This window comes from Procambarus clarkii, chromosome 22 (genome assembly GCF_040958095.1).
Source record: "Procambarus clarkii isolate CNS0578487 chromosome 22, FALCON_Pclarkii_2.0, whole genome shotgun sequence".
NCBI lineage: Eukaryota > Metazoa > Arthropoda > Malacostraca > Decapoda > Cambaridae > Procambarus > Procambarus clarkii.
In genome coordinates, this window is record NC_091171.1 from 10,266,984 (window position 1) to 10,288,566 (window position 21,583).

The following is a 21,583-nucleotide window of genomic DNA, read 5'->3' on the forward strand; positions in this document are numbered from 1 at the left end:
TAGCCGGAGATTCGTTGAATCGGGGTACGTTGAATCGAGGTTGTACTGTGTATATATATATATATATATATATATATATATATATATATATATATATATATATATATATATATATATATATATATATGTATATATATATATATAATATATATATAATATATATAATATATGTGTGTATATATATACATATATATATATGTATATGTGTGTATAATATATATATATATATATATATATATATATATATATATATATATATACCTAGGGGAGACCAGGACACCTAGGGGAGAACCCATGGCAACCCCATCTACTTGCTTATACATCTGCCCATCCAGGCTCAAGAAGGGTGCCTCTTTAGTACAAGCTTGTAGTAGTTTCCTTAGAATGTTTTCTGGTATGTCAAGAGGAGTACAGGCCGGATCACAATACACTCTGTCCACTATCATCCCGATTGTTTCATCCACAGGTACATTGGTAAACAGTGATTCTACGTCCAACGAGGCTCTTATCCCTGTGGCCCGTGTTCCCCGCAGTAAGTCAACAAATTCCTTTGGAGACTTCAGGCTGAAGGCCCAAGGGACATAAGGAGTCAGCAAGCCGTTGAGTCACTTCGCCAGTCTGTACGTGGGTGTGGGTATCTGGCTGATGATTGGCCGAAGTGGGTTTCCAGGCTTGTGTGTCTTGACATTTCCATGCGCGTATCCAGGTTTGTATTCCCCAATAATCTTTGGCAGGTGGAGTCCGGATTTCTTGGCATTCACAGTTTTGATCAATTTGTTGACCTTTGCTTTCAATTCGGCTGTAGTGCCCTTCGTTACCCTTTGGAATTTTGTTTGGTCAGAGAGTATGAGGTTCATTTTCGCTAGATATTCTTCTTTTTTAAGAATGACATATGTTGGCGACTTGTCACCTCTCCTGACGACTATCTCCTTGTTCTCACGACTATCTCCTTGTTCTCAAAGCGGCAGCTCTTAGCTGTCGCTTTGAGCTCGGGGGACAGTATGGTGCTTCTGTAGTTGCCTCGATTCTTTCCTCCTTCTGCAATAAGTTCTGCTTGTAAGGTGTCTTTGGTGGTGATCTTCTTTTGTGTCTCAATGTCGAATATGTCGTCCAACAGGATCTCCATCTCCACTTTCCGGGCCATCTCACGACATATTCTTGTGTACACATATGTTGCACATATTTACCATGTATCATGCTAATTTATGTACATATACAATCTATTTACAGACTATACACTGTCACACACTATATACATTCACCATCAACACATTCAGAACACTGCGAGTGTGAGCAGCCACACCCAGCCAGCCCTCCCTCACTCCTCCAACATTGTATTCACCAACATTGCTGCTCCCATCATATAGTTATTCACACCAATGTTTCATGTTCATTTATGTATATTTACAACATATGTACACACTATACACTGTCACACACTATATACATTCACCATCAACACACTCAGAACACCGCGAGTGTGAGCAGCCACACCCAGCCAGTCTCCCTCACTCCATCATCTTACTTGTCAACATTGCTCCTCCCACCATACTGTTATTGTTTTTATTACACTATTTACACATGTTATATATACCTATCTACATGTTTTATTTACCAGAACTATGCGAGTAAGCCGGTATTGTGTCCAAATAGTACAGTGGCCACCATACACTGCATGAGAAATCACACAGCAGACAGCAGACGACGCTACGATTACGACGTCACCTCCCTCACCAAAATAGCTCCACTCAACATACTCCTTTTGCTGTTATTACACTATATACACACACACACTGTATATACCCATGTACATGTGTGTTCCCCATAGTGAATCACGAAGCTAGTATGGTGAGCAAAACGAGTGGTTGCCACTTACAGTGAGGCTACCTCAATTCTCTCCCTTCCTCCTCACCAAAATTCTTCCTTCCACAATACTACACACAGCGCTAATTATAACCACAATCCTGGTCACTAATTCCTGTAAATGAATAATTGACCACAAGTTTATTTTGAAAAGGAACCTAAGAAGTCGTTTGAAGATTCCTAGATGGACGAAATAATGCTGTGGTGCTGTAGCTAGTGCTGTGAACATCATGAACAGCATTGAATCACTGATATTTGAACATTGTACCCAGTTATTATCACACCCAGGCTCTTCTATAATACTATCATGGCTAAATAATACAGGTTATATATATATTTTGACATTATTAGGCGATGCTGTGGTCACACGCTGAACAGCAGTGCTGTGCGCTCATGCTGCAAGCGCCAGCCTTGGTTGCTCACTCACTACTGAGGCTCTCACACCCGGGAATGTGGACCATGATTTTTTTTAAAGATTGCGTCTGTTTACAAGAGCCCTGAGGAAGCTGATGTGAAACCCATGTAGCCAAGGGAGTTTTGAATGGAATGTGAAAAATACAAATACCTGGAGGCGTGTAGCGCACCCCAGACGTAGGCCTGCATGCTCATTGCGCAGTTAAAGGGTTAATAGAAAGTGCTCAGTGAGGCCCCTTCAATTGGTGTCCAGGACATGTACCATACTTGCTATACCCTAGATACACCACTGGCTGCAGCCTAGTAGTTGGCACACTAATAGTGATAATAGCTTCTGGCAGGCACCAGGACTCGACGAGAAATTGACATTTCATTACATTTAATGCTTTTTTCAGAATGATGGGATGAACTGGTTGGCCAAAGCCCCTAAAGTGAAAAAAGAACCTAAACCTCCCAATGCACAAGTCTTGACCTTACCTTTCCAGGGTAAGTACCTTAGCTCTGTTCCTCCATCTAATGGTTTTGATTTTCTGAAAATTTTCAGAGAGACTCCCACTGTCTCTCGAAGCTAATCACCTGGATTCCACTAAACACAAAACCACACTCATTGGGTCATAAGTGTCTACCAGAAGCTAGGACCAGAATTTAGCTTCCCCTCAATAAAGGCATGGGGGGGGGGGGAAATAGGTATACAAGACAGTACTAGATCAACCACTTTACAAAAGGAAAAAACCAGCGTTGAATGTAATGAAATGCCATTTTCTGGGTGAGTCCCAGAGGCTCCCCGGACCTATCCCAGGCTGATATGCTAATGTCAGACTTTGGCATCAGTCATGTGTATGGAGTTCTTAGGCCTACTGGGGACCACAGCCAGAACCGGGCCCCCTCAGAGAGGCAAGGGGAGCAATGGCCTATAGAAGCCCCCGTGTGGTTGGAAGCATTCTATGTCTGCCATCGACCGGAACAGGCACCCAGAAAGGTAAGCACCTCAAAACAAACCCCTATTCTGGTTAAAATTGCTACCAAAAGCCGAACTAGTGGATAGAACTCCCCAACCGAAAACAAGCGAACTAGTGTGACGTCACACACCGCCGCGCAGCTGTCTGCGCAGCTCCCCCCTCCCCGGGAGGGGGAAGGGGGAGCCCCAGACCCTCCACTCCGGCTACCCACACCTCAGTTCTTGAGGCTGGATGTCAAAAACGCAAAAAAACACCGACCGGAGGGAGGGAGGGATGCCGGGGAGCCTCCGGGACTCACCCAGAAAATGGCGTTTCATTACATACAAAGCTGGTTTTCTGGGGGGAGCCCCATCGGCTCCCCGGAGCTAACTACCCACAGACGGAAAAAGAGGGACTTACCCGGGAGGCGGTCATCGCTCACGCCTCAACTCGAAGCCGAGACAACTGGCTGCAACCGCCGACCCAAAGCAACACAGGCCCGACGGGGCCCAGGGACATTCACAAGGTAACGAGCAGCCAGGACCCTGTTCGACTGCCAAAATCCCCGTGCCCGAATATCAGACCAAGACATATTCCCAGAGACGGCAGCAAGAGCCGCGAACTTACGAACGTCATGGGCACGGGGATAGACTGCAGGCTGGCTGGACTTAATAACCCTGCGGACGACCTGGGAGACCCGAACCCGCGAACAGGGAAGAAGGGAAACCGGATCAACCCACAGCGCGTCCTTGGACACAGAAGCCGTGGTGCGCAAATAACGGCGAAGCGCCACAACCGGACACAAAACATGATGCACCCCCGGCCTGACCAACCAAGCATCAACCACCCATGGACCCCTTCGGAACGCAGCAGTCTCATTCTTCGCCAGGAAAGAAGGAGACGGCTGCAAACGAACAAAACAATCACCACAACCAAAAGAGCAGAAACCCCTGCGCCGGAGGAAAGCATGAAGCTCCCCTACCCGACCCCCAGAAGCCAAAGCCAACAAGAAAAGTGCCTTGGAAAAACAATCCTGGACCGAAGGGGCCACAACGAAACGAGGAGACGAAAGCAAAGCGAGCACTCTGTCCATAGACCAGGACGGCTCAGGCGACGCATGAGCAGGCCGGAGGTCAAACAATGCACGAGACAGCTTGCAAAACAGCGCAGATGTAACATCGATACCGAAAGCAAGCTGAAGCGGCTCCGCCAGCACCGCACGATACGAGGCGACAGTGTTAGGCATAAGATGATGGTCCCGAAACAACCACGAGAGGAAGGACAAGACCACCCGAACAGACAAGGAACTAACACGACGAAGACGCAAAAAGAAACGGAAGGACCGCCAGGAAACTTCATACTGCCGCCGAGAAGAAGCCCTCAGGTGGGACACCAACAAGGAGGCCACCTGATCACCATAGAGATGATGATAAACTTGAGTCAAAAAACCCATACGCGAAGACTCAAGGAGAAGATCAAACCAGCCACGTGACGTACCGGCCCGATCTGCTGAAAGAGGCGGAGCCGCGGGAAAAACCTTGGGTTCGGACACCGAGCAACCAGCGCCTGAAACCAAGGCTGGGCCGGCCACCAAGGGGCCAGAAGGACAACTCTCCCCTGGTAAGTCTCTAAGCGAGTCAGGACCTGGAGCAACAGCCGAACTGGGAGAAAGAGGTACAGGTAACCCCACCTCTGCCAGTCTAGCCGAAAGGCATCGACCCCGACGGCCTCGCGATCTGGGAAGGGCGCCGCATAAACGGGAAGATGCCGCGACCACGCCGACGCGAAGAGGTCCACCTCGGGGCGCCCGAACGTCTGGCAAAGCCAACGGAAGGACTCGTTGTCGACCGTCCACTCCGTGGAGAGGGGAACGAAGCGAGATAGGGCGTCGGCAAGGACAGATCCCAACGCCCCTGGCCGGCCTGGTGAGCACTGGTCACAAAACCCCAGCCGAGAGACGACGGATCCGTGTACACATCGAGCGAGGGCTCGGGCAGGCGCCAAGGCACTGAACCTCGAAAAACCCGAAGAGGAAGCCGGTGATGCAGCAACCGACGCAAGGCCCCCGGGGGTCGAACTCTGCGATTGCGAGAGAGGCGGAAGGGGGAACCTCGAAGGAACCAGAACAGCCGTCGAAGCCAAACCTGAACCGGCGGGTAGACCACCTCGCGAAGTTCAGGCTCCCGCACAGCCCCTCGAGCAACCGCCGGGTGACCCGAGGGCCCTCCAGAAACACGAAGGCGGGACCACAGCCGCAGGAGAGACTCTGGAGGGAGAGACAAAGAGGCGGTTTGAGAGTCCCAAACGAGACTCAGCCAAGTCCGAACCTGAGAGGGAACCAGATGGGACTTCCTCCAGCTCACCAAGAACCCGAACTCGGCGAGCTGGGAAAGAACCAAATCCCTGGCTAGCAAGCAAGCTGATGGGCTGGGAGCCCAAACCAGCCAGTCGTCGAGGTAGGCCAACACCCGAACACCTAGGAGATGCAAACGAGCCACCACAACCCGTGTAAGGCGCGTGAACACGCGAGGTGCCAGGTTCAACCCGAACGGGAGACAACGAAAGCGGTAACTCAGACGCCCCACAACAAAACCGAGCCAGTCCCTGAACCGTGGATGAATCGGGACATGCCAATAAGCGTCCCAGAGGTCCAGGGACACCATCCAAGCTCCCAGCTCCAAGAGGAGCCGAACCTGAGACAGCGTAGTCATCCGAAACGAGGGGCAATGAACCCAGGGGTTCAGACGGGACAAGTCCAGAGTGAACCGCAGGTCCGCGCAGTCCCGTTTCAGAACCGGAAACAGACAGGAAACCCATCTGAGGGACGACGTCGTTTCGACGACGCCCAAGCATACCCACTCCAAGACGACTCGACAGAGCGCAGGGGAAGAATCCTGCCCTGCCAGCCCAAGGGGGAAGGGGCCACCCAACGCCACCGCAGGCCGCGAGACACGACCCGAAAGGCCCACGAATCGTGGGACCAGGCGCGGGCAAACAGTGCAAGCTGCCCCCTCCATCGCCCCGTCAATAGGGCAAACCGTGAAAGGGCCGGTGACCCTTACGAGACCCAGAACCCCGCACAGAGCGAACGCCGCGCCGACCAGACGAGGGAGGGTCCGCAGGAGGAGCCAAACCCGAACATGACACCAGAGGCCTACCACGACGAGAGGAAGCCCGAGCCCTGGCACGACCTTTCCGGGAAGACCCACCCCGGGACCCCCGGAAAACCAACAAGTCCGACATCGGACGACAAGCTGCCGACGCAGCCTGAATAAACTGCGCCACGGCCGACTCCTCAAACAGAAGAGAACAAAAAAGTGAAGAACGCCTAAGAGCAAGAGCCCAAGCAGATTCCACGGAGGAACCCAGCACCGACTGCCGACACGCGAGACGGGAAGCATAAAACAGGGAAACCGCATCCCGCAAAATCGGCGTGAACAGCTTCAACAAGGCAGCCGACGAACGCGCAGCCGAGGACAAGGTGCCGGACCCCGGGACGGACCCAAGCGTCCTCACATCCTCCACGAGCCAATCCGAAGACAGCTCCAGGAGGGAAACGAACCGCAAGGCCGAAGCCAAAAGGCCCCGGGCACGCAAGTCCTCCGCAACGAGTGCCGCCGAAAGGGTGGGAACCTGCACATGGAGCTGAATAACGCCCACATCGCGGGGAAGTGCAGGGGCAAACAAGCACTCATTCAGGTACTCAAGCTCTCCCCCCAGGAAAACCTGAAGCACCGTGGAAGCTTCCCGCCACTCCAGCGTGTGGGAACGACAGAAGGAATGCCAGGAATCCAGAACAAACAAGGGGCAGTCTGCTAGCCAGGACGACTCCGGAACCTCGTAATGGAGCCAGAAAGGGAACGAAGTCCCAAACCTGAATTCGGACAGATCCATTTCCGAGGCATAATCCGGGTCACGTAGGAGGTAAGCTGCAAAGGCTGCTCACACCACACCAGGTTGGATGCGATAAGCCGAAAACCTCCGGAACGACGGAACCGACGTACCCAGGGGAACACGGAACCGAACCCGGGGAGGGGCCGACACCAAATCCAACTCGTACGCAGAGGGGGGAAAAGAAAACCCCACTCCATGTAACAATAAGCCCCGCTCAGAGGGAAGAAAAACCCAGGCGGGGTCCAGCGGGGCCCAAGGCCCCCAAGTCAGCCCCTCCCCAGCCTCGAGGTCCTTCACCACAGGACCCGAGGCCGAGTCCTCTCCCCAAGCCCCGACCCCACAAGACAAGGACGGAGCAGCCGGAAAAGCTGGAGGAAGGGGGGCCCCACTGGTCAGACCCAGAAGCTTCGTCCGGGAGACAAGACTCGAATGCCTCTGCCGCCCCCCCCCCCCCCCCCCCCGGAAGAGGCACCCCCGAAGCTGCCCGAGTCTCAAGATCAAGAAACCCCTGCTACGACTCCAAAACCCTCAGACGCTTTAGGGCCGGAAGCAGGGGGGGGGCCAGAACGAACAGAAGGGGAAGGACGAGGAGGTGCGGACTGAACCAGGATCGAAGCGACCCCCACCCCCAAGTCCGGGTCTCGAAAAGCAAAGCGGGGCAGCCCCAGGGCATCCGGGGAAGCAACCAACCGAGCGCGTTGCAACAGACGAAACCTAGACTGCAACGCACGCGCCGCCTGTACCCGAATAGAATCATCAGAGGATTGGGTAAATTGAGTCACAAGCAAGCAGCAACACTCACAGGACTCAGGGTCGAAAGTATCACCGACCCAACAGGCACCGTGGCAGAGGCAAAAACAATGAGGGTCACCCTGAGACAAGGGGACCGAGCAACCCTCAAACTCGCACACAGCGAGTGGGGACTCCGGGGTCACATCCATCGGCCCACGCGCCCTCTAGGGGATTCCCAGGGTCCTGAGCGTTTACTTTAAGAGGACTCGCGCTCAGGTAGTCCCAGGCAGGGTGCTGCAAACCGGCGCCCAAAACTACCAAGCAAACTTCTATAGCTGAACCCCAGGGACGTGTACACTCACGGGGACCTAGCAGGGGGCGCAACCGAGGAGAACAGTGGAAGGGCAAAAACAAACTGAATAAAATGACAGAACCCCCCACCAGGCAAAAACAAAAAGAAAAACAAATCCCCGCAAGAGGACAGCGAACCCCAAGGAACAGAGCCGGCCGCGATGTCGGGAAATACAAGCTGAGCAGCACCCTGCGCCCCTACCAGTGCAAACTGCCTCTTACCTGCCGGTAGCAAGGGAGAACAGAACACCCAAGAGCCCAACAGGCGGCCGAAAAACCGAAAGGTAAAACGGACCAGCAGAGGCAGACCCCGAGGAGCCTGTGGAAGGTGGCCCCCAAGCCCCAAGGGCAGTACTTACAGGGCACCTAGGGAAGGCAGCCCTAGGCGCATGCAGCCCGAGTACTGAAGATAACTCCTGGCTCTCGCACCCACAAAACTAACACCACACGCAAAGCACAGTGCAGTAGCGACACCGGAGCCAGAGCACACGACCATCGCCTATAGCATCAGCCTCAAGAACTGAGGTGTGGGTAGCCGGCGCGGGGGGTCTGGGGCTCCCCCTTCCCCCTCCCGGGGAGGGGGGAGCTGTGCAGACAGCGGCGCGGCGGTGTGTGATGTCACACTAGTTTGCTTGTTTTCGGTTGGGGAGTTCTATCCACTAGTTCGGTTTTTGGTAGCAATTTTAACCAGAATAGGGGTTTGTTTTGAGGCGCTTACCTTTCTGGGTGCCTGTTCCAGTTGATGGCAGACATAGAATGCTTCCAACCACATGGGGGCTTCTATAGGCCATTGCTCCCCTTGCCTCTCTGAGGGGGCCCGGTTCTGGCCGTGGTCCCCAGTAGGCCTAAGAACTCCGTACACATGACTGATGCCAAAGTCTGACATTAGCATATCAGCCTGGGATAGCTCCAGGGAGCCGACGGGGCTCCCCCCAGAAAACCCAGGCAGATTAAGCAAACCAAATCAAATAACTGCTTGGACAACATTTGTAACCCTGATTGAAACATACCTATATATTCATTGTCTTTAGTTCAACTGCTAGTTAACTGCTAGTTAGCTCAAAACCCTCACACCAAATTGCAGCCCTGTTGACCAATAGGTCACACGTGTCATTAACACACCTGGGTGCCATATGGCACATGTCCTCCTGGTGCTTCCTTGTTCTGCAGGCACCATGCAGGTTTTCAGCTAAGTGTTAGCCATCTGTTGGATTCTGTCTATGTATTATTTTTATGCCAACCTATTGTTGTGCCTGATCACTCATCACAGTTGCCAGAGAAGGCATCTCTGGCTACGTGCAGTCAGAGATGTGATCAAGGCACAGGACAGTGTCCAGGAGATGGGCAACACATAGCTAAAAAGCTGCATGGTGCCTGCAGAGACTGGAAGCAACAGGAGGATGTGTACTATACAGCACACCAGGTGTGTAAATGATGGGTGTAGATAACTGTGACCCATTGGTCATCAGGACTGCCAATTGGTAAGAGAGATTTGAGCTTATTAGCAATTGACTAGAAGTTGAACTTAGACAATGGATATATATAAGTATGTTTCAAACCAAGGTTGCAAATGTTGTCCAACCAGTTGCCGGTTTTGGTTTGCTCAACCTTTCTGTTTTTTCTGGGAAACCACTTTGGCTCACCGGAGTTAACTGTGTTGATATGAATGTATTAGACCCTGGCATCATTCAATGCACATGGAGTTCTAGGCCTACCGGGGACCACGAGCCAGAACCTGGCCCCCTCATAGAGGCACGAAGGGCAATACCCTATAGAAACCCCCGTGTGGTTGGAAGCATTCTATGTATGCCATCGACTGGGTCAGGCACCCAGAAAGGTAAGCTCCCCAAAACAAACCCCAATTCTGGTTAAAATATTGCTACTGAAAGCCAAACTAGTGGACAGAACTTTCCCAAATGAAAACGAGCAAATGAGCATGACGTCACCACATCACTGCACCGCTGTCTGTGCAATAGAAGGGGCTCCCCCTTCCCTTCCCTGGAGGGGAAAGGGGGAGCCCCAGACCCCTGCGCTGGCTATCCACACCCCAGTTCTGTGGTTGAAGTAAACTGGCAAGGTCGTGCACCTCTGGCTCCTGTGTTTCTAATTTTGAGCCTTGTTGTGTCATTGGTGTTTTTCAAGCCAAGAGTTATTTCACAAGTACTCGGACTGCATACTTCTAGGGTCCCCTTCCCAAGGTGCTCTGTAAGTACAGTACTGCCCTTGGGGCTTGGGTCCACTTTCCACAAGTCACCTTGGGGTCTACCTTCGCAAGGTTTTTTGCGGCTCGGTGATTGACCGCCATTCGAGTCAGCTGGGGTGTTCTTGCACTCCAGTTTGCCTCTGGGTAGGGGTAGTTTTGTTTCTGGTAAGGGTGCAGGGTACTGTACAGCTAGTTTTTTCACCTCTCATATTCTCATATTGCTTAGGTACGCTGTCCTCTTGTGGGATTTTTCTTTTGTTTTCGTTTTCCTGCCTAGTGGGGTGTCTGCCTCTTGGTCTGTTTGCACCCATTTATATCTTGGTGGTCCTCCACTAGGCCCCCATGAGTGTATACGTTCCTGGGGTTCAACTTTAACAATTTGATTGGTAGCTTTAGGCACAGGTTAGCAGTACCCTGCCTGGGTATCCCTTAGCAAAATTACGCAACTAGGGGCCCTGGGAAACCCTGCGGGGGCTGTTTGGTCTGATGGATGCGACCCCTGGGTCCCCTCTCGCTTTGTGCAAGTTTGAAGCTTGCTCTGTCCCCTTGTCTCAGGTTGACACTCACCGGTTGTGCCTCCATCATGCTGCATGTTGGGTCGGTGGCACCTTCGACCCGGAGTCCTGCGAGTTTTGTTCCTTGTTTTTACTCCAATACACCCAGATCACTGGTAATTACCTAAGTGTAATTACCTAAGTGTAATTACCTAAGCGCAGTTACAGGATGAGAGCTACGCTCGTGGTGTCCCGTCTCCCCAGCACTCTTTGTCATATAACGCTTTGAAATTACTGATGTTTGTGATGGCCTCCACCACCTTCTCACTTAACTTGTTCTAACCGTCTACCATTCTGTTTACAAAAGTGAATTTTCTTATATTTCTCTGGCAGCTTTGTTTCATTAGTTTATATCTATGACCTCTTGTTCTTGAAGCTCTGGGTCTCAGGAATTCTTCCCCGTCAATTTTTATCAATTCCTGTTACTATTTTGTACGTAGTGATCATATTGCCTCTTTTTCTTTTGTCTTCTAGTTTTGCATATATAATGCCTCTAACCTCTCCTTGTAGCTCTTGTCTTTCAGTTCTGGGAGCCACTTAGTGGCATGTTGTTGCACCTTTTCCAGTTTGTTGATGTGCTTCTTAAGATATGGGCACCACACAACCGCTGCATATTCCAGCTTTGGTCTAACAAAAGTCATGAATAATTTCTTTAGTATTTCACCATCCATGTATTTAAAAGCAATTCTGAAGTTAGAAAGTGTATCATAGGCTCCTAGTACAATGTTCTTAATGTGGTCCTCAGGTGACAGTTTTCTATCTAGACCCACCCCTAGATCCCCTTCTTTATCATTATTCTTTAAAGATTTCTCACATAATTTATAGGTTGTGTGGGGTCTATGTTCTCCAATTCCACATTCCATAACATGGCATTTATTAACATTAAATTTCATTTGCCAAGTGGTGCCAAGTGGCCCCTTCATTTACTTATTTTGTCAGGGGTCTTCTTGAAGGGCATGACAATCATCTAGGTTTCTTATCTTCCCTATTATCTTAGCATCATCAGCAAACATGTTCATATAATTTTGTATTCCATCTGGTAGATAGTTTATGTAGACAATGAACATCACCAGTGCAAGAACTGAACCCTTTGGTACTCCACTTGTGACATTCCTCCAATCCGATACATTGCCTCTGATTACGGCCCTCATATTTTTATCAGTTAGGAAATTTTTCATCCATGTTAAAAGCTTACCTGTCACCCCTCCAATATGTTCCAGTTTCCAGAACAACCTCTTATGTGGAACTCTGTCAAAAGCCTTTTCTGAGGGGAGCCCCTACGGCTCCCTGGAGCTTATTGGACTAATGTACTTTATATATTAGACCGGGACATTAGCTATGGAGTTCAGACCTATCAGGGACCAAAGCTGGAACCTGGCCCCCTTCAGAGATGTTGGAGGGAGCAATGGCCCTGGAAAACCCCCCTGTGGTTGGGGGTTTTCCTTATCTGCCATCGATCGGGTTAGGCACCCAGAAAGGTAGGCATAACAAAACAAACCCCCACATGGTAAGAAACTAAAACAAAAAAACGAACAGAGAGGCAGAAACTTCCTACAATCCCAAGTTGCTAATGTCAACCGGGACAGATGCTTCTCTGGCCTCAGTTTCCTAGGCAGTGTTTGACTTTGGTGGCGTTCACTGCCATGTGTTCTGTTGTGCAGTGGCCAGGTGTTCCTCATCAGTACCAGGGCTGCATGTGCTTAGGGGGCTTCCTTCCCTAAGCACCCTGTGAGTACTGCCCCTGGGTGACAGGGTTATCTTCCCAGGGGCGTTTGGGTACCATTCCCTTAGAGATTCTTGCTGCTCAGCATTTGCCTCGCCCTTGGGGGCAACTGGGGCTTGGGGCCCTTGTAGGGACTGGTATTGTGCTGGTTAGGGCATCAAGGTGTTGCGCGACCTGCCACCTACGCAGCGACCGGTTCCTGTTGCCTCTGGAGATGGTGTGCTTTTGCGGGGGTTTTCTATTGTTTTTCTTTCATTTGCCTGGTGGAGGTCTACCTAGTGTGGCTATAGTTCCACTGGTAGTGTTTAGTGGCCCTCTGCTAGGCCCCCGGGATTGTACACGTCGCAGGGGTTTTCAGTGTTGTCCTCTACCCCTTGTTAGTTTTGGGTTTTAACCCTTAAACTGCGCATGGCGTATATATACGCCATGAGTAACACGTCCCACGGTGCGCATGGCGTACATATACGCCATAGGGTGCCAGGCACAATTCAAATGGCCCACGGCTACACGGGGTTCACATTCGCTTCTTCGGGGCTCTTGTAAACAGACGCCATTTTTTTTAAAAATCGTGGGCAATATTCTCAGGTGTGAGAGCCACAGTACTGTTGGAGCAACCAAGGCTGGCGCACGCAGCATGAGCGAACAGCATTGCTGTTCAGCGTGTGACCACAGCATTGCCAAAAAATATCAAAATAAATATATAATTGCTATTATTTAGCGATGACAATATTACAGATGACCCCTGACTGTGATATAAGTAACCAGGGTTGTGATAATAGCAGGATTGTGGTAATAATTAGTGCTGTGGGACGAGTGATGCTGAGGGAGAGAGAGAGATTGCATCGTTTACTGACTGTGTAATTACCTAAGTGTAATTACCTAAGTGTAGTTACAGGATGAGAGCTACGCTCGTGGTGTCCCGTCTCCCCAGCACTCTTTGTCATATAATGCTTTGAAATTACTGATGGTTTTGGCCTCCACCACCTTCTCACTTAACTTGTTCCAACTGTCTACCACTCTACAGTGGTACCTCGGAATACGAGTGTCCCTGTATGCGAGTTTTTCGGAAGGCGAGGGTTACCTCGGAACACGAGTTTGTTGATACGCGTTCAGGCCGACCTAGCGCGTGGTGCGGCGATCGTCGCCCCTCCGCCCCTCAATTTACCATTGTCTCCCACCCAGTGACTATCCCACATCAATTCTTCAACCAGATTTTCAGTGTTTTGTTGGATTTTTGGTCATTTGACTATACAATTTGTTATTATATATCTCACCATGGGTCCCAAGAAAGCCAGTGGTAAGGATCAAGGCAAGAAAGCCCATGTGAGGATGACAATAGAGGAGGAACAAGAGATCATTCGGAAGCATGAGAACGGTACACGTGTTGTTGAACTTTGTAGGCAGTACAACAAAGCCACATCAACAATATGCACTATACTTAAGAAGAAAAATAAGATTATGAGTTCTAAAGTGGCAAAAGGCGTAAGAACAATGACGAAACAAAGATCACAAATACTTGAAGAAGTAGAAAAGTTGTTATTAATTTGGATACACGACAAGGAATTAAGGGGTGATAGTGTTTCGGAGGCCATCATTTGTGAGAAAGCCAGGGTGTTGCACGAAGACCTTCTAAAGAATACCCCTGCAACGAGTGATGCAGATACGAAAGAGTTTAAGGCAAGCAGGGGCTGGTTTGAAAAATTTAGAAGAAGAAGTGGTATCCATAGTGTTACAAGGCATGGGGAGGCAGCCAGCTCAGACAAACCAGCCGCTGGACGATTTATTGATGAATTTAAAGAGTTTGCAGAGGCTGAGGGATACCTACCGCAACAAGTGTTTAATTGTGACGAAACAGGAATATTTTGGAAAAGAATGCCTAAGAGGACATACATTACCAAGGAGGAAAAATCCTTGCCCGGACACAAGCCTATGAAAGATAGGTTTACGCTTGTGCTGTGTTCAAATGCGAGTGGCGATTTGAAAATTAAACCCTTGCTAGTGTATTATTCTGAAAATCCAAGGGTTTTCGAACAGTATAAAGTGCAGAAAACCCATTTGTGTGTGATGTGGAAGGCTAATAAAAAAGCATGGGTGACTAGGCTTATTTTTTTGGAGTGAGTGAATGAAGTGGTGTGCCCTGCCATAGAAAAATATCTGCAGGAGAAACATTTGCCACTCAAAGCCGTGCTTCTCCTTGACAATGCTCCTGCTCATCCTCCAGGCTTGGAAGATGATTTGTTGCCCAGATACAATAAATTCCTCACAGTTAAATTCCTTCCTCCTAACACCACTTCTCTAATTCAGCCTATGGACCAGAAAATCATAGCGAATTTTAAGAAACTTTATGAAAGGGCACTTTTCCGGAAATATTTTGAAGTGACTGAAGCCACAAATCTCACCCTCAGAGAGTTCTGGAAACACCATTTTAACATTTGTAGTGCTTTAAAACTCGTTGACAAAGCCTGGCAAGAAGTGACTCAAAGAACCCTGATCTCTGGCTGGAGAAAATTGTGGCCTGAATGTGTGAGAGAACTAGACTTTGAGGGGTTTGAGCCTGTAAATGATGCGCCTATTGTTGAGGAAATTGTTACTCTGGGCCGGCAAATGGGCTTGGAATTGGATGATGATGATGTGGAGGAGTTGGTGGAAGAACACAACGAAGAACTGACCACCAAAGAACTCCAAGCCCTTCAACAGGAACAGCAAGACAACGTAGCTGATGATTCTACAGTGGAGGAGGAGGAGGAGGCAGTAGCGAATGTCCCTTCTGCAAAAATTAGGAAGGTGTATCAGATGTGGGAAGAGATTCAAACAATTGTTGAAACGACTCACCCAGAGAAAGCTGTAGTAGGCCGTTGCCTTAATCTTTTCAATGACAATGTGATGCCTTACTACAGAGACAGCTTGCGAAGAAGGGAAACTGTCTTGGATCGATTAGAACTGTACACGCCGAGTACTACATTCCATGGCAAGCTTCCACGGACAGATTTGTGGTGAGAAAATCGAGCAGTGAGCCACAACCAGGACCTAGTGGCACTCAGATAAAACGTGCCAGGGAGTGCACACCAGAAAGGTCCTCACTGCCTGATGTGATAATGGAAGGGGACTCCCCTTCCAAACAGTAACTCCTCTCCTCCTCCCCCCTCCTCACCATCTTCCATACGCCTACAGCATTCAACAGCAAGGTAAGTAATAACTTGAACATAGTTTTGTAGGTTTATTTAGATGAATTAGGTATAAAAATTTAGTTTGATGTGGGGTTTTTGGGGTAGTCAGGAACAGATTAACTCTTAACCCTCAAACCGCGCATATCATATATAAATGATATCAGTGACAAAACCGAAACCGCGCACATCATTTATATATGATTTCGTGTCTAGCGCTATAATTTAAACTCCCCGCCTGGGATAGGGGCAGCTATAGTATAGCCACGACCGATAGTTGCCAGATGCCACCTAGAAAAAAAATCCAGGCCAACATTCTTGGGTGTTACAGCGTCAGTATTGAGCAAGCCACCAAGGCTGGCACACGCAGCACGAGCTCACAGCACCGCTGTTCAGCTTGTGACCACAGCATCGCCTACAAATACCATAATATATATGATACTGCTATTATTTAGCAGTGATAGTATTACTGAAGCCCCCTGACTGTGATAAAACTGACCAGGATTCTGATAATAGCAGGATTGTGGTGATATTTAGCACTGTGCTCCATGGAGGGAGGAGTAAGGCTGTGCGAGGGAGGGTTGTGGCGTCGTCTTCTGACTGTGTGTGGCCACCATTTATTGACTGCACTCACCATACCAGCTTAGTGGTTCGATATGGTGAACACAAATGTAGATACTTATATATAACGTGTGTATAGAGTGTGATAACAGCGAGAGGAGTAGGTTGGGAGCCGCCATTTTGGTGAGGGAAGAGCGTCGTCTGCACGTCTTGGCATGGTGTTTACTGATGGCCACTATGGTCTTTGGGCACCATACCAGCTTATTTGTTCAGGTATGGTGAATAAAACAGGTAGATACTTATATATAATATGTGTATATAGCGTAATAACACCACAAACAATATTGTTGAAGGACAAATATTAGTGCGTCTGGCCTTGAGGGCGGCCGCCGATCAGCTGACTGTGTGAGTAGCTACGTCTTTGTGGCCTTTACTCACCATACAAGCTTAGATGTACAGTTATGGTGAACAAAACATGTAAATACGTATATATAACGTCTGTGTATAGTGAATAAATACAGAAAGAGTATTGTAGGAGGTGAATGAGGGTGAGTGAGGTGGTGTTGAGGGAGGGAGTGGCAGTGAGTGGCTCGCTGGTGTTTGGCAGTCACTCCTCGTTGCTTTTTGACTCCCAAGACCAACTTAGTAGTTCGTTATGGTGTACAAAACATGCAAATACTTATATATAACCTGTGTATATAGTGTAACAACAGCAAAACTATTTGTTTATTGTTTTATGAACATAATAATTGAATCACTAATATGCACACCATAATTTTGAGTACAGCGATGGTTCACACATTTTATAATATAAATATACCACAATTCACTGTATGGAATAATATTACTGCAAAAAAACTAAGAAAAAATCAATCAGAGACATTGAAATAATTAGGTAATAATATATTTGTGGCAACTGCCGTCTGACAGCTCGGGCGGAGTAGACCTCGTCTGGCGAAGGCTCTGCCAACGCCCCTTTTTTGCTACACTTCCCTACCCTATTGCGGCTAAAATATGCCACCTACGATTTTTTTGTTATTTTTTCCGTGATCAGGGAACAAAAATGAACACTTCTATAAGACGAAAGAATTTTTTGGAATTTTTTTTTTGTTGCGCCTGTGGGTGTGAATTCCATTTGGGCCCCTAGCGGTTTGAGGGTTAAAGTGCGCATCACGTCATATGACGTGCTGGACGTTGTTCCAGTCAACTGCGCATCACGTCATATGATGTGTTGGAGTACTACGCAAGATTTAAACAGCCCGCGGATACACAGGGTTCACCACACCTTCATCAGGGCTCTTGTAAACAGATGCCATTTTAAAAAAAATCATGGGCCAAACTCCTGGGTGTTATTGGCTTCAGTATTGAGTGAGCAACCAAGCCTGACGCATGCAGCATGAGCTAACAGCACTGCTGTTCAGCTTGTGACCACAGCATCGCCTAAAAATGCCAAATTATACTTGTTCATGCTATTATGTAGCGATGATATTATTACAGAAGACCCCTGACTGTGATAAAACTGACCAGGGTTCTGATAATAGCAGGATTGTGGTGATATTTACCGCTGTGCGCCATGGAGGGAGGAGTAATGCTGTGGGAGGGAGGGTGGTGGCGATGTCTTTTGACTGTGTGTGGCCACCTTTTATTGACTGCACTCATCATACCAGCTTAGTGGTTCGCTATGGTGAACACAAATGTAGATACTTATATATAACGTGTGTATAGAGGGTATAAACAGCAAGAGAAGGTTTGGAGCCGCCATTTTGGTGAGGGCAGTGGCGTCGTCTGCACGATGCCACCGTGCAGACGACGTTGTTGTTTACTGGTTACCACGATGGTTTTTGGGCACCATACCAGTTTATTTGTACAAGTATGGTGAATAAAACAGGTAGATATTTATATATAATGTGTGTATATAGCGTAATAACACCACACAGTATTGTTGGAGGAGAAATATTAGTGCGTCTGGCCTTGAGGGCGGCCACCGATCAGCTGACTGTGTGAGTAGCCACATCTTTGTGCCTTTACTCACCATTCAAGCTTAGATGTACAGTTATGGTGAACAAAACATTTAGATACTTATATATAACGTCTGTATATAGTGAATTATAGCAAAAACATTATTGTGGGAGGAGAATGTGGGTGAGTCAGATGACTGGAGGGAGGGCGGGAGTGGCTGGCTAGTAAACGGCGGTCACTCCTCGTTACTTTTTGACTCATAATAGCTACTTAGTGGTTCGTTATAGTGAACAAAACATGCAGATACTTATATATAACCTGTGCTTATAATGTAATAACCAACAAAGTATTTGTTCACTGATTGATGAACATAATTGAATCAACAATATGCACACCATATTTTTGAGTACAGCAATGATTCACTCATTTTATTATATAAATATATCAAACTACACACTATTGAATAATATTACAGCAAAAAAAGTACAGGTATGAAAAATCAATCAGAGACATTGAAATAATTCGGTAATTATCTCTTTGTGGCAACTCTGGCCTGACAGCTTGCGAGCAACAGACCGCCTGGGACGCACGCTGAGTCAGCGCCTATAATTTGCCAGACTTCCCCGCCCTATAGCGGGCAATATATGCCACTTACGATTTTTTTATTATTTTTCCCGTGATCAGTGAACACAAATTAACAGGTTAGGAAGAAAAAATAATTTTTTTTTTTTCAAAATGACATGCGCCTGTGGGGATGACTGGATATTAAACCCAGAGCATGTTAAGGGTTAATTCATATCACATTATTTCTTATGGGGAAATTAGCTTCGAAATACGAGTTTTCGGAATACGAGCCGTCTCCAGGAACGGATTAAACTCTTAAACCGAGGTACCCCTGTATTTACAAAAGTGAATTTTCGTATATTTCTCCGGCAGCTTTGTTTCATTAGTTTAAGTCTATGACCTCTTGTTCTTGAAGTTCCGGGTCTCAGGAATTCTCCCCTATCAATTTAATCGATTCCTGTTACTATTTTGTACGTAGTGATCATATCACCTCTTTTTCTTCTGTCTTCTAGTTATGGCATATTTAATGCCTCTAACCTCTCTTTGTAGCTCTTGCCCTTCAGTTCTGGGAGCCACTTAGTAGTATGTCTTTGCACCTTTTCCAGTTTGTTGATGTGCTTCTCAAGATATGGGCACCAGTTGTGTGCTCCGGCTCCAGTGGTTGTTTCAGTACTGTACCTAGAGTGTGGTGTCTGCCTTCTAGGTGGTGCATGAGCCGGGAGTGAGTCTCCAGTACTCGAGCTGCATGCGCCTAGGATTCCCTTCCCTAGGTGCCCTGTAAGTACTGCCCTTGGGGCTTGAGGTTATCTTCCACAAGTTTCTTGGGTCCTGCTTCTGCTAGGCCATTTGCTGCTCGGTTTTCGTCTGCCCTTTGTGTGATAGGGGGTTCTGTCTCCCTTGTTCGCCTTAGGGTAAGGGGCAGTTTTGCACTGGTGGGGCGCAGGGTACTGTGCAGCTTGTTTTCACCAATCATAGCGGCCGGCTCTGTTCCACCTGGGTACGCTGTACTCTTCCAGGGTTTTCTTTTTCTTTTGTTTGTCGACCTGGTGGGGGGCTCTGCCTCTGGTTCTTTCCCCATTTGTGCCGAGTTCTCTTCCTTCTTCTGGTGGTTCCCCCTGCTAGGTCCCCGTGAGTGTACACGTCCCAGGGGTTCAGCTTTTAGAATGTTGTTTGGTAACCATGGGTGCCGGTTAGCAGTACCCTGCCTGGGATTACCTGAGCGCGAGTCCTCTAATAGTAAACGCTCGGGACCCTGGGAAACCCCTAGGGGAAACGTGGGCCCAATAGATGTGGCCCCGGAGTCCCCCCCTCGCTTTGTGTGAGTTCGAGGGTTGCTCTGTCACCTTGTCTCAGGGTGACTCTCACGGTTTTGCCTCCGTCTGCAGCATGTGGGGTCGGTGACACCTTCGGCCTGGGGTCCTGCAAGTTTTGTTGCTTGTTTGTGACTCGGTTACCCAGTCTTATGCTGACTATGTGGATGCAGGCTGCACAGGCATTGCACATTGGGTTTCAGTAGCAACGCGCTAGTTGTTTGCTCTCCAGAAGCCCTGAGGCTGCCCCGTTGACGTTGGTGGTCTTGACTGGTCCCACCCCCTCTTCCTACATCCGGGTCTTTACTGTCTGTGGGTTCAGGGTCGGGGCGGGGCTTCCATGGTTTTGAGACTCGGTTGGTCTCAGGGACTTCGCCTTCTGGGGTAGCAACGGGGGCATTCGAGCCCGTTTCCTCGAGCCATGTTGTAAGAGTCTGCCAGTGGGTTCCCTTCCTTAGTGCTGTTCACAGCTGCCCCGGTTTTTTCTTGACACTGGGGCTTTGGGGGGACAGCTCGGCCCCGGGGCCCTGCAGGGTGGGTTCCCGGGGCTGGGGTGGGGCTAATGGGGGGGCCTCAGGCGCTGTTGGTCCCTGCCGGGGGTTTTCTACCCCTATGGGCGGGGCTTGTGGTTTTGTGGTGTGGGGTTTTTCCTTCCCCCCCTCTCCACACGAGTTTTTGGGCATCGGCCCCTCCCCGGGACTCGGTTCCTTGTCCATTATGCCCATTGCTTCCGTCCAGTCGGTGGGTGCTTTTCTACGGTCTTCGCCCCCTTTTTTTCCGGGACGGGACTTCTCCGTCATGTCCCCATCATCTTGGGGTTCTGCACGACTTTTGGTCTCGGGTGCGACTGGGTTTTTCTATGCCTTCGTCCTTTGTGTTTGCTCCTATGTGTTCTCGAAGGTTCGGGACGGTTTTGCTCCTTCCCGTTTTACTGGTATGTCTGTCGTCGTTCGGTGGTGCTTCCCTCCGGTCCTTTCTAGGGCTTGTGGGTCCTATTCCGGGCAGCTTCTGGGTGTTTGGCCTTCTCGTTCTTTTGTTCATATCTCATCTCTCCGTGCTGTGTCTCAGCACTGCTCGTTTTCCTTCCGTTCTGGTCCGGGATGCCGGATTGGGCTACTTGTCGCCATGTTGGGCTACTGGTGGCCCGCTAGGGTTCCGTTTCGGTTCGTTGTTTTTCTTCCATGGGCTGGCTAAGTTGGCTTCTGTTTCCATGAGTTGGCCTGTTTCTTCAACGGATCGCTCGGGATAAGACCCGTTGAGCTACTTTTCTCCTCTGTTGTTGGACAGAGTAGGATGGACCTGTGTAGCCTAACCTGTTGGGCTACTTTTCTTTCGTGTTCCTGCGCATGCACC

At 49.0% G+C, this 21,583-nt stretch overlaps 1 protein-coding gene across 1 annotated transcript in view; it reads left to right on the forward strand.

Annotated features, from left to right (window-relative positions):
* LOC123757359 (microtubule-associated protein futsch) overlaps window positions 1–21,583 on the forward strand; it is a 212,998-nt gene that overhangs the window by 150,684 nt on the left and 40,731 nt on the right. Inside the window, exon 6 of the mRNA XM_045740927.2 lies at window positions 2,673–2,763. Coding sequence (XP_045596883.2) covers window positions 2,673–2,763 — 91 coding nt within the window. The remainder of the gene's footprint in view (window positions 1–2,672; window positions 2,764–21,583) is intronic.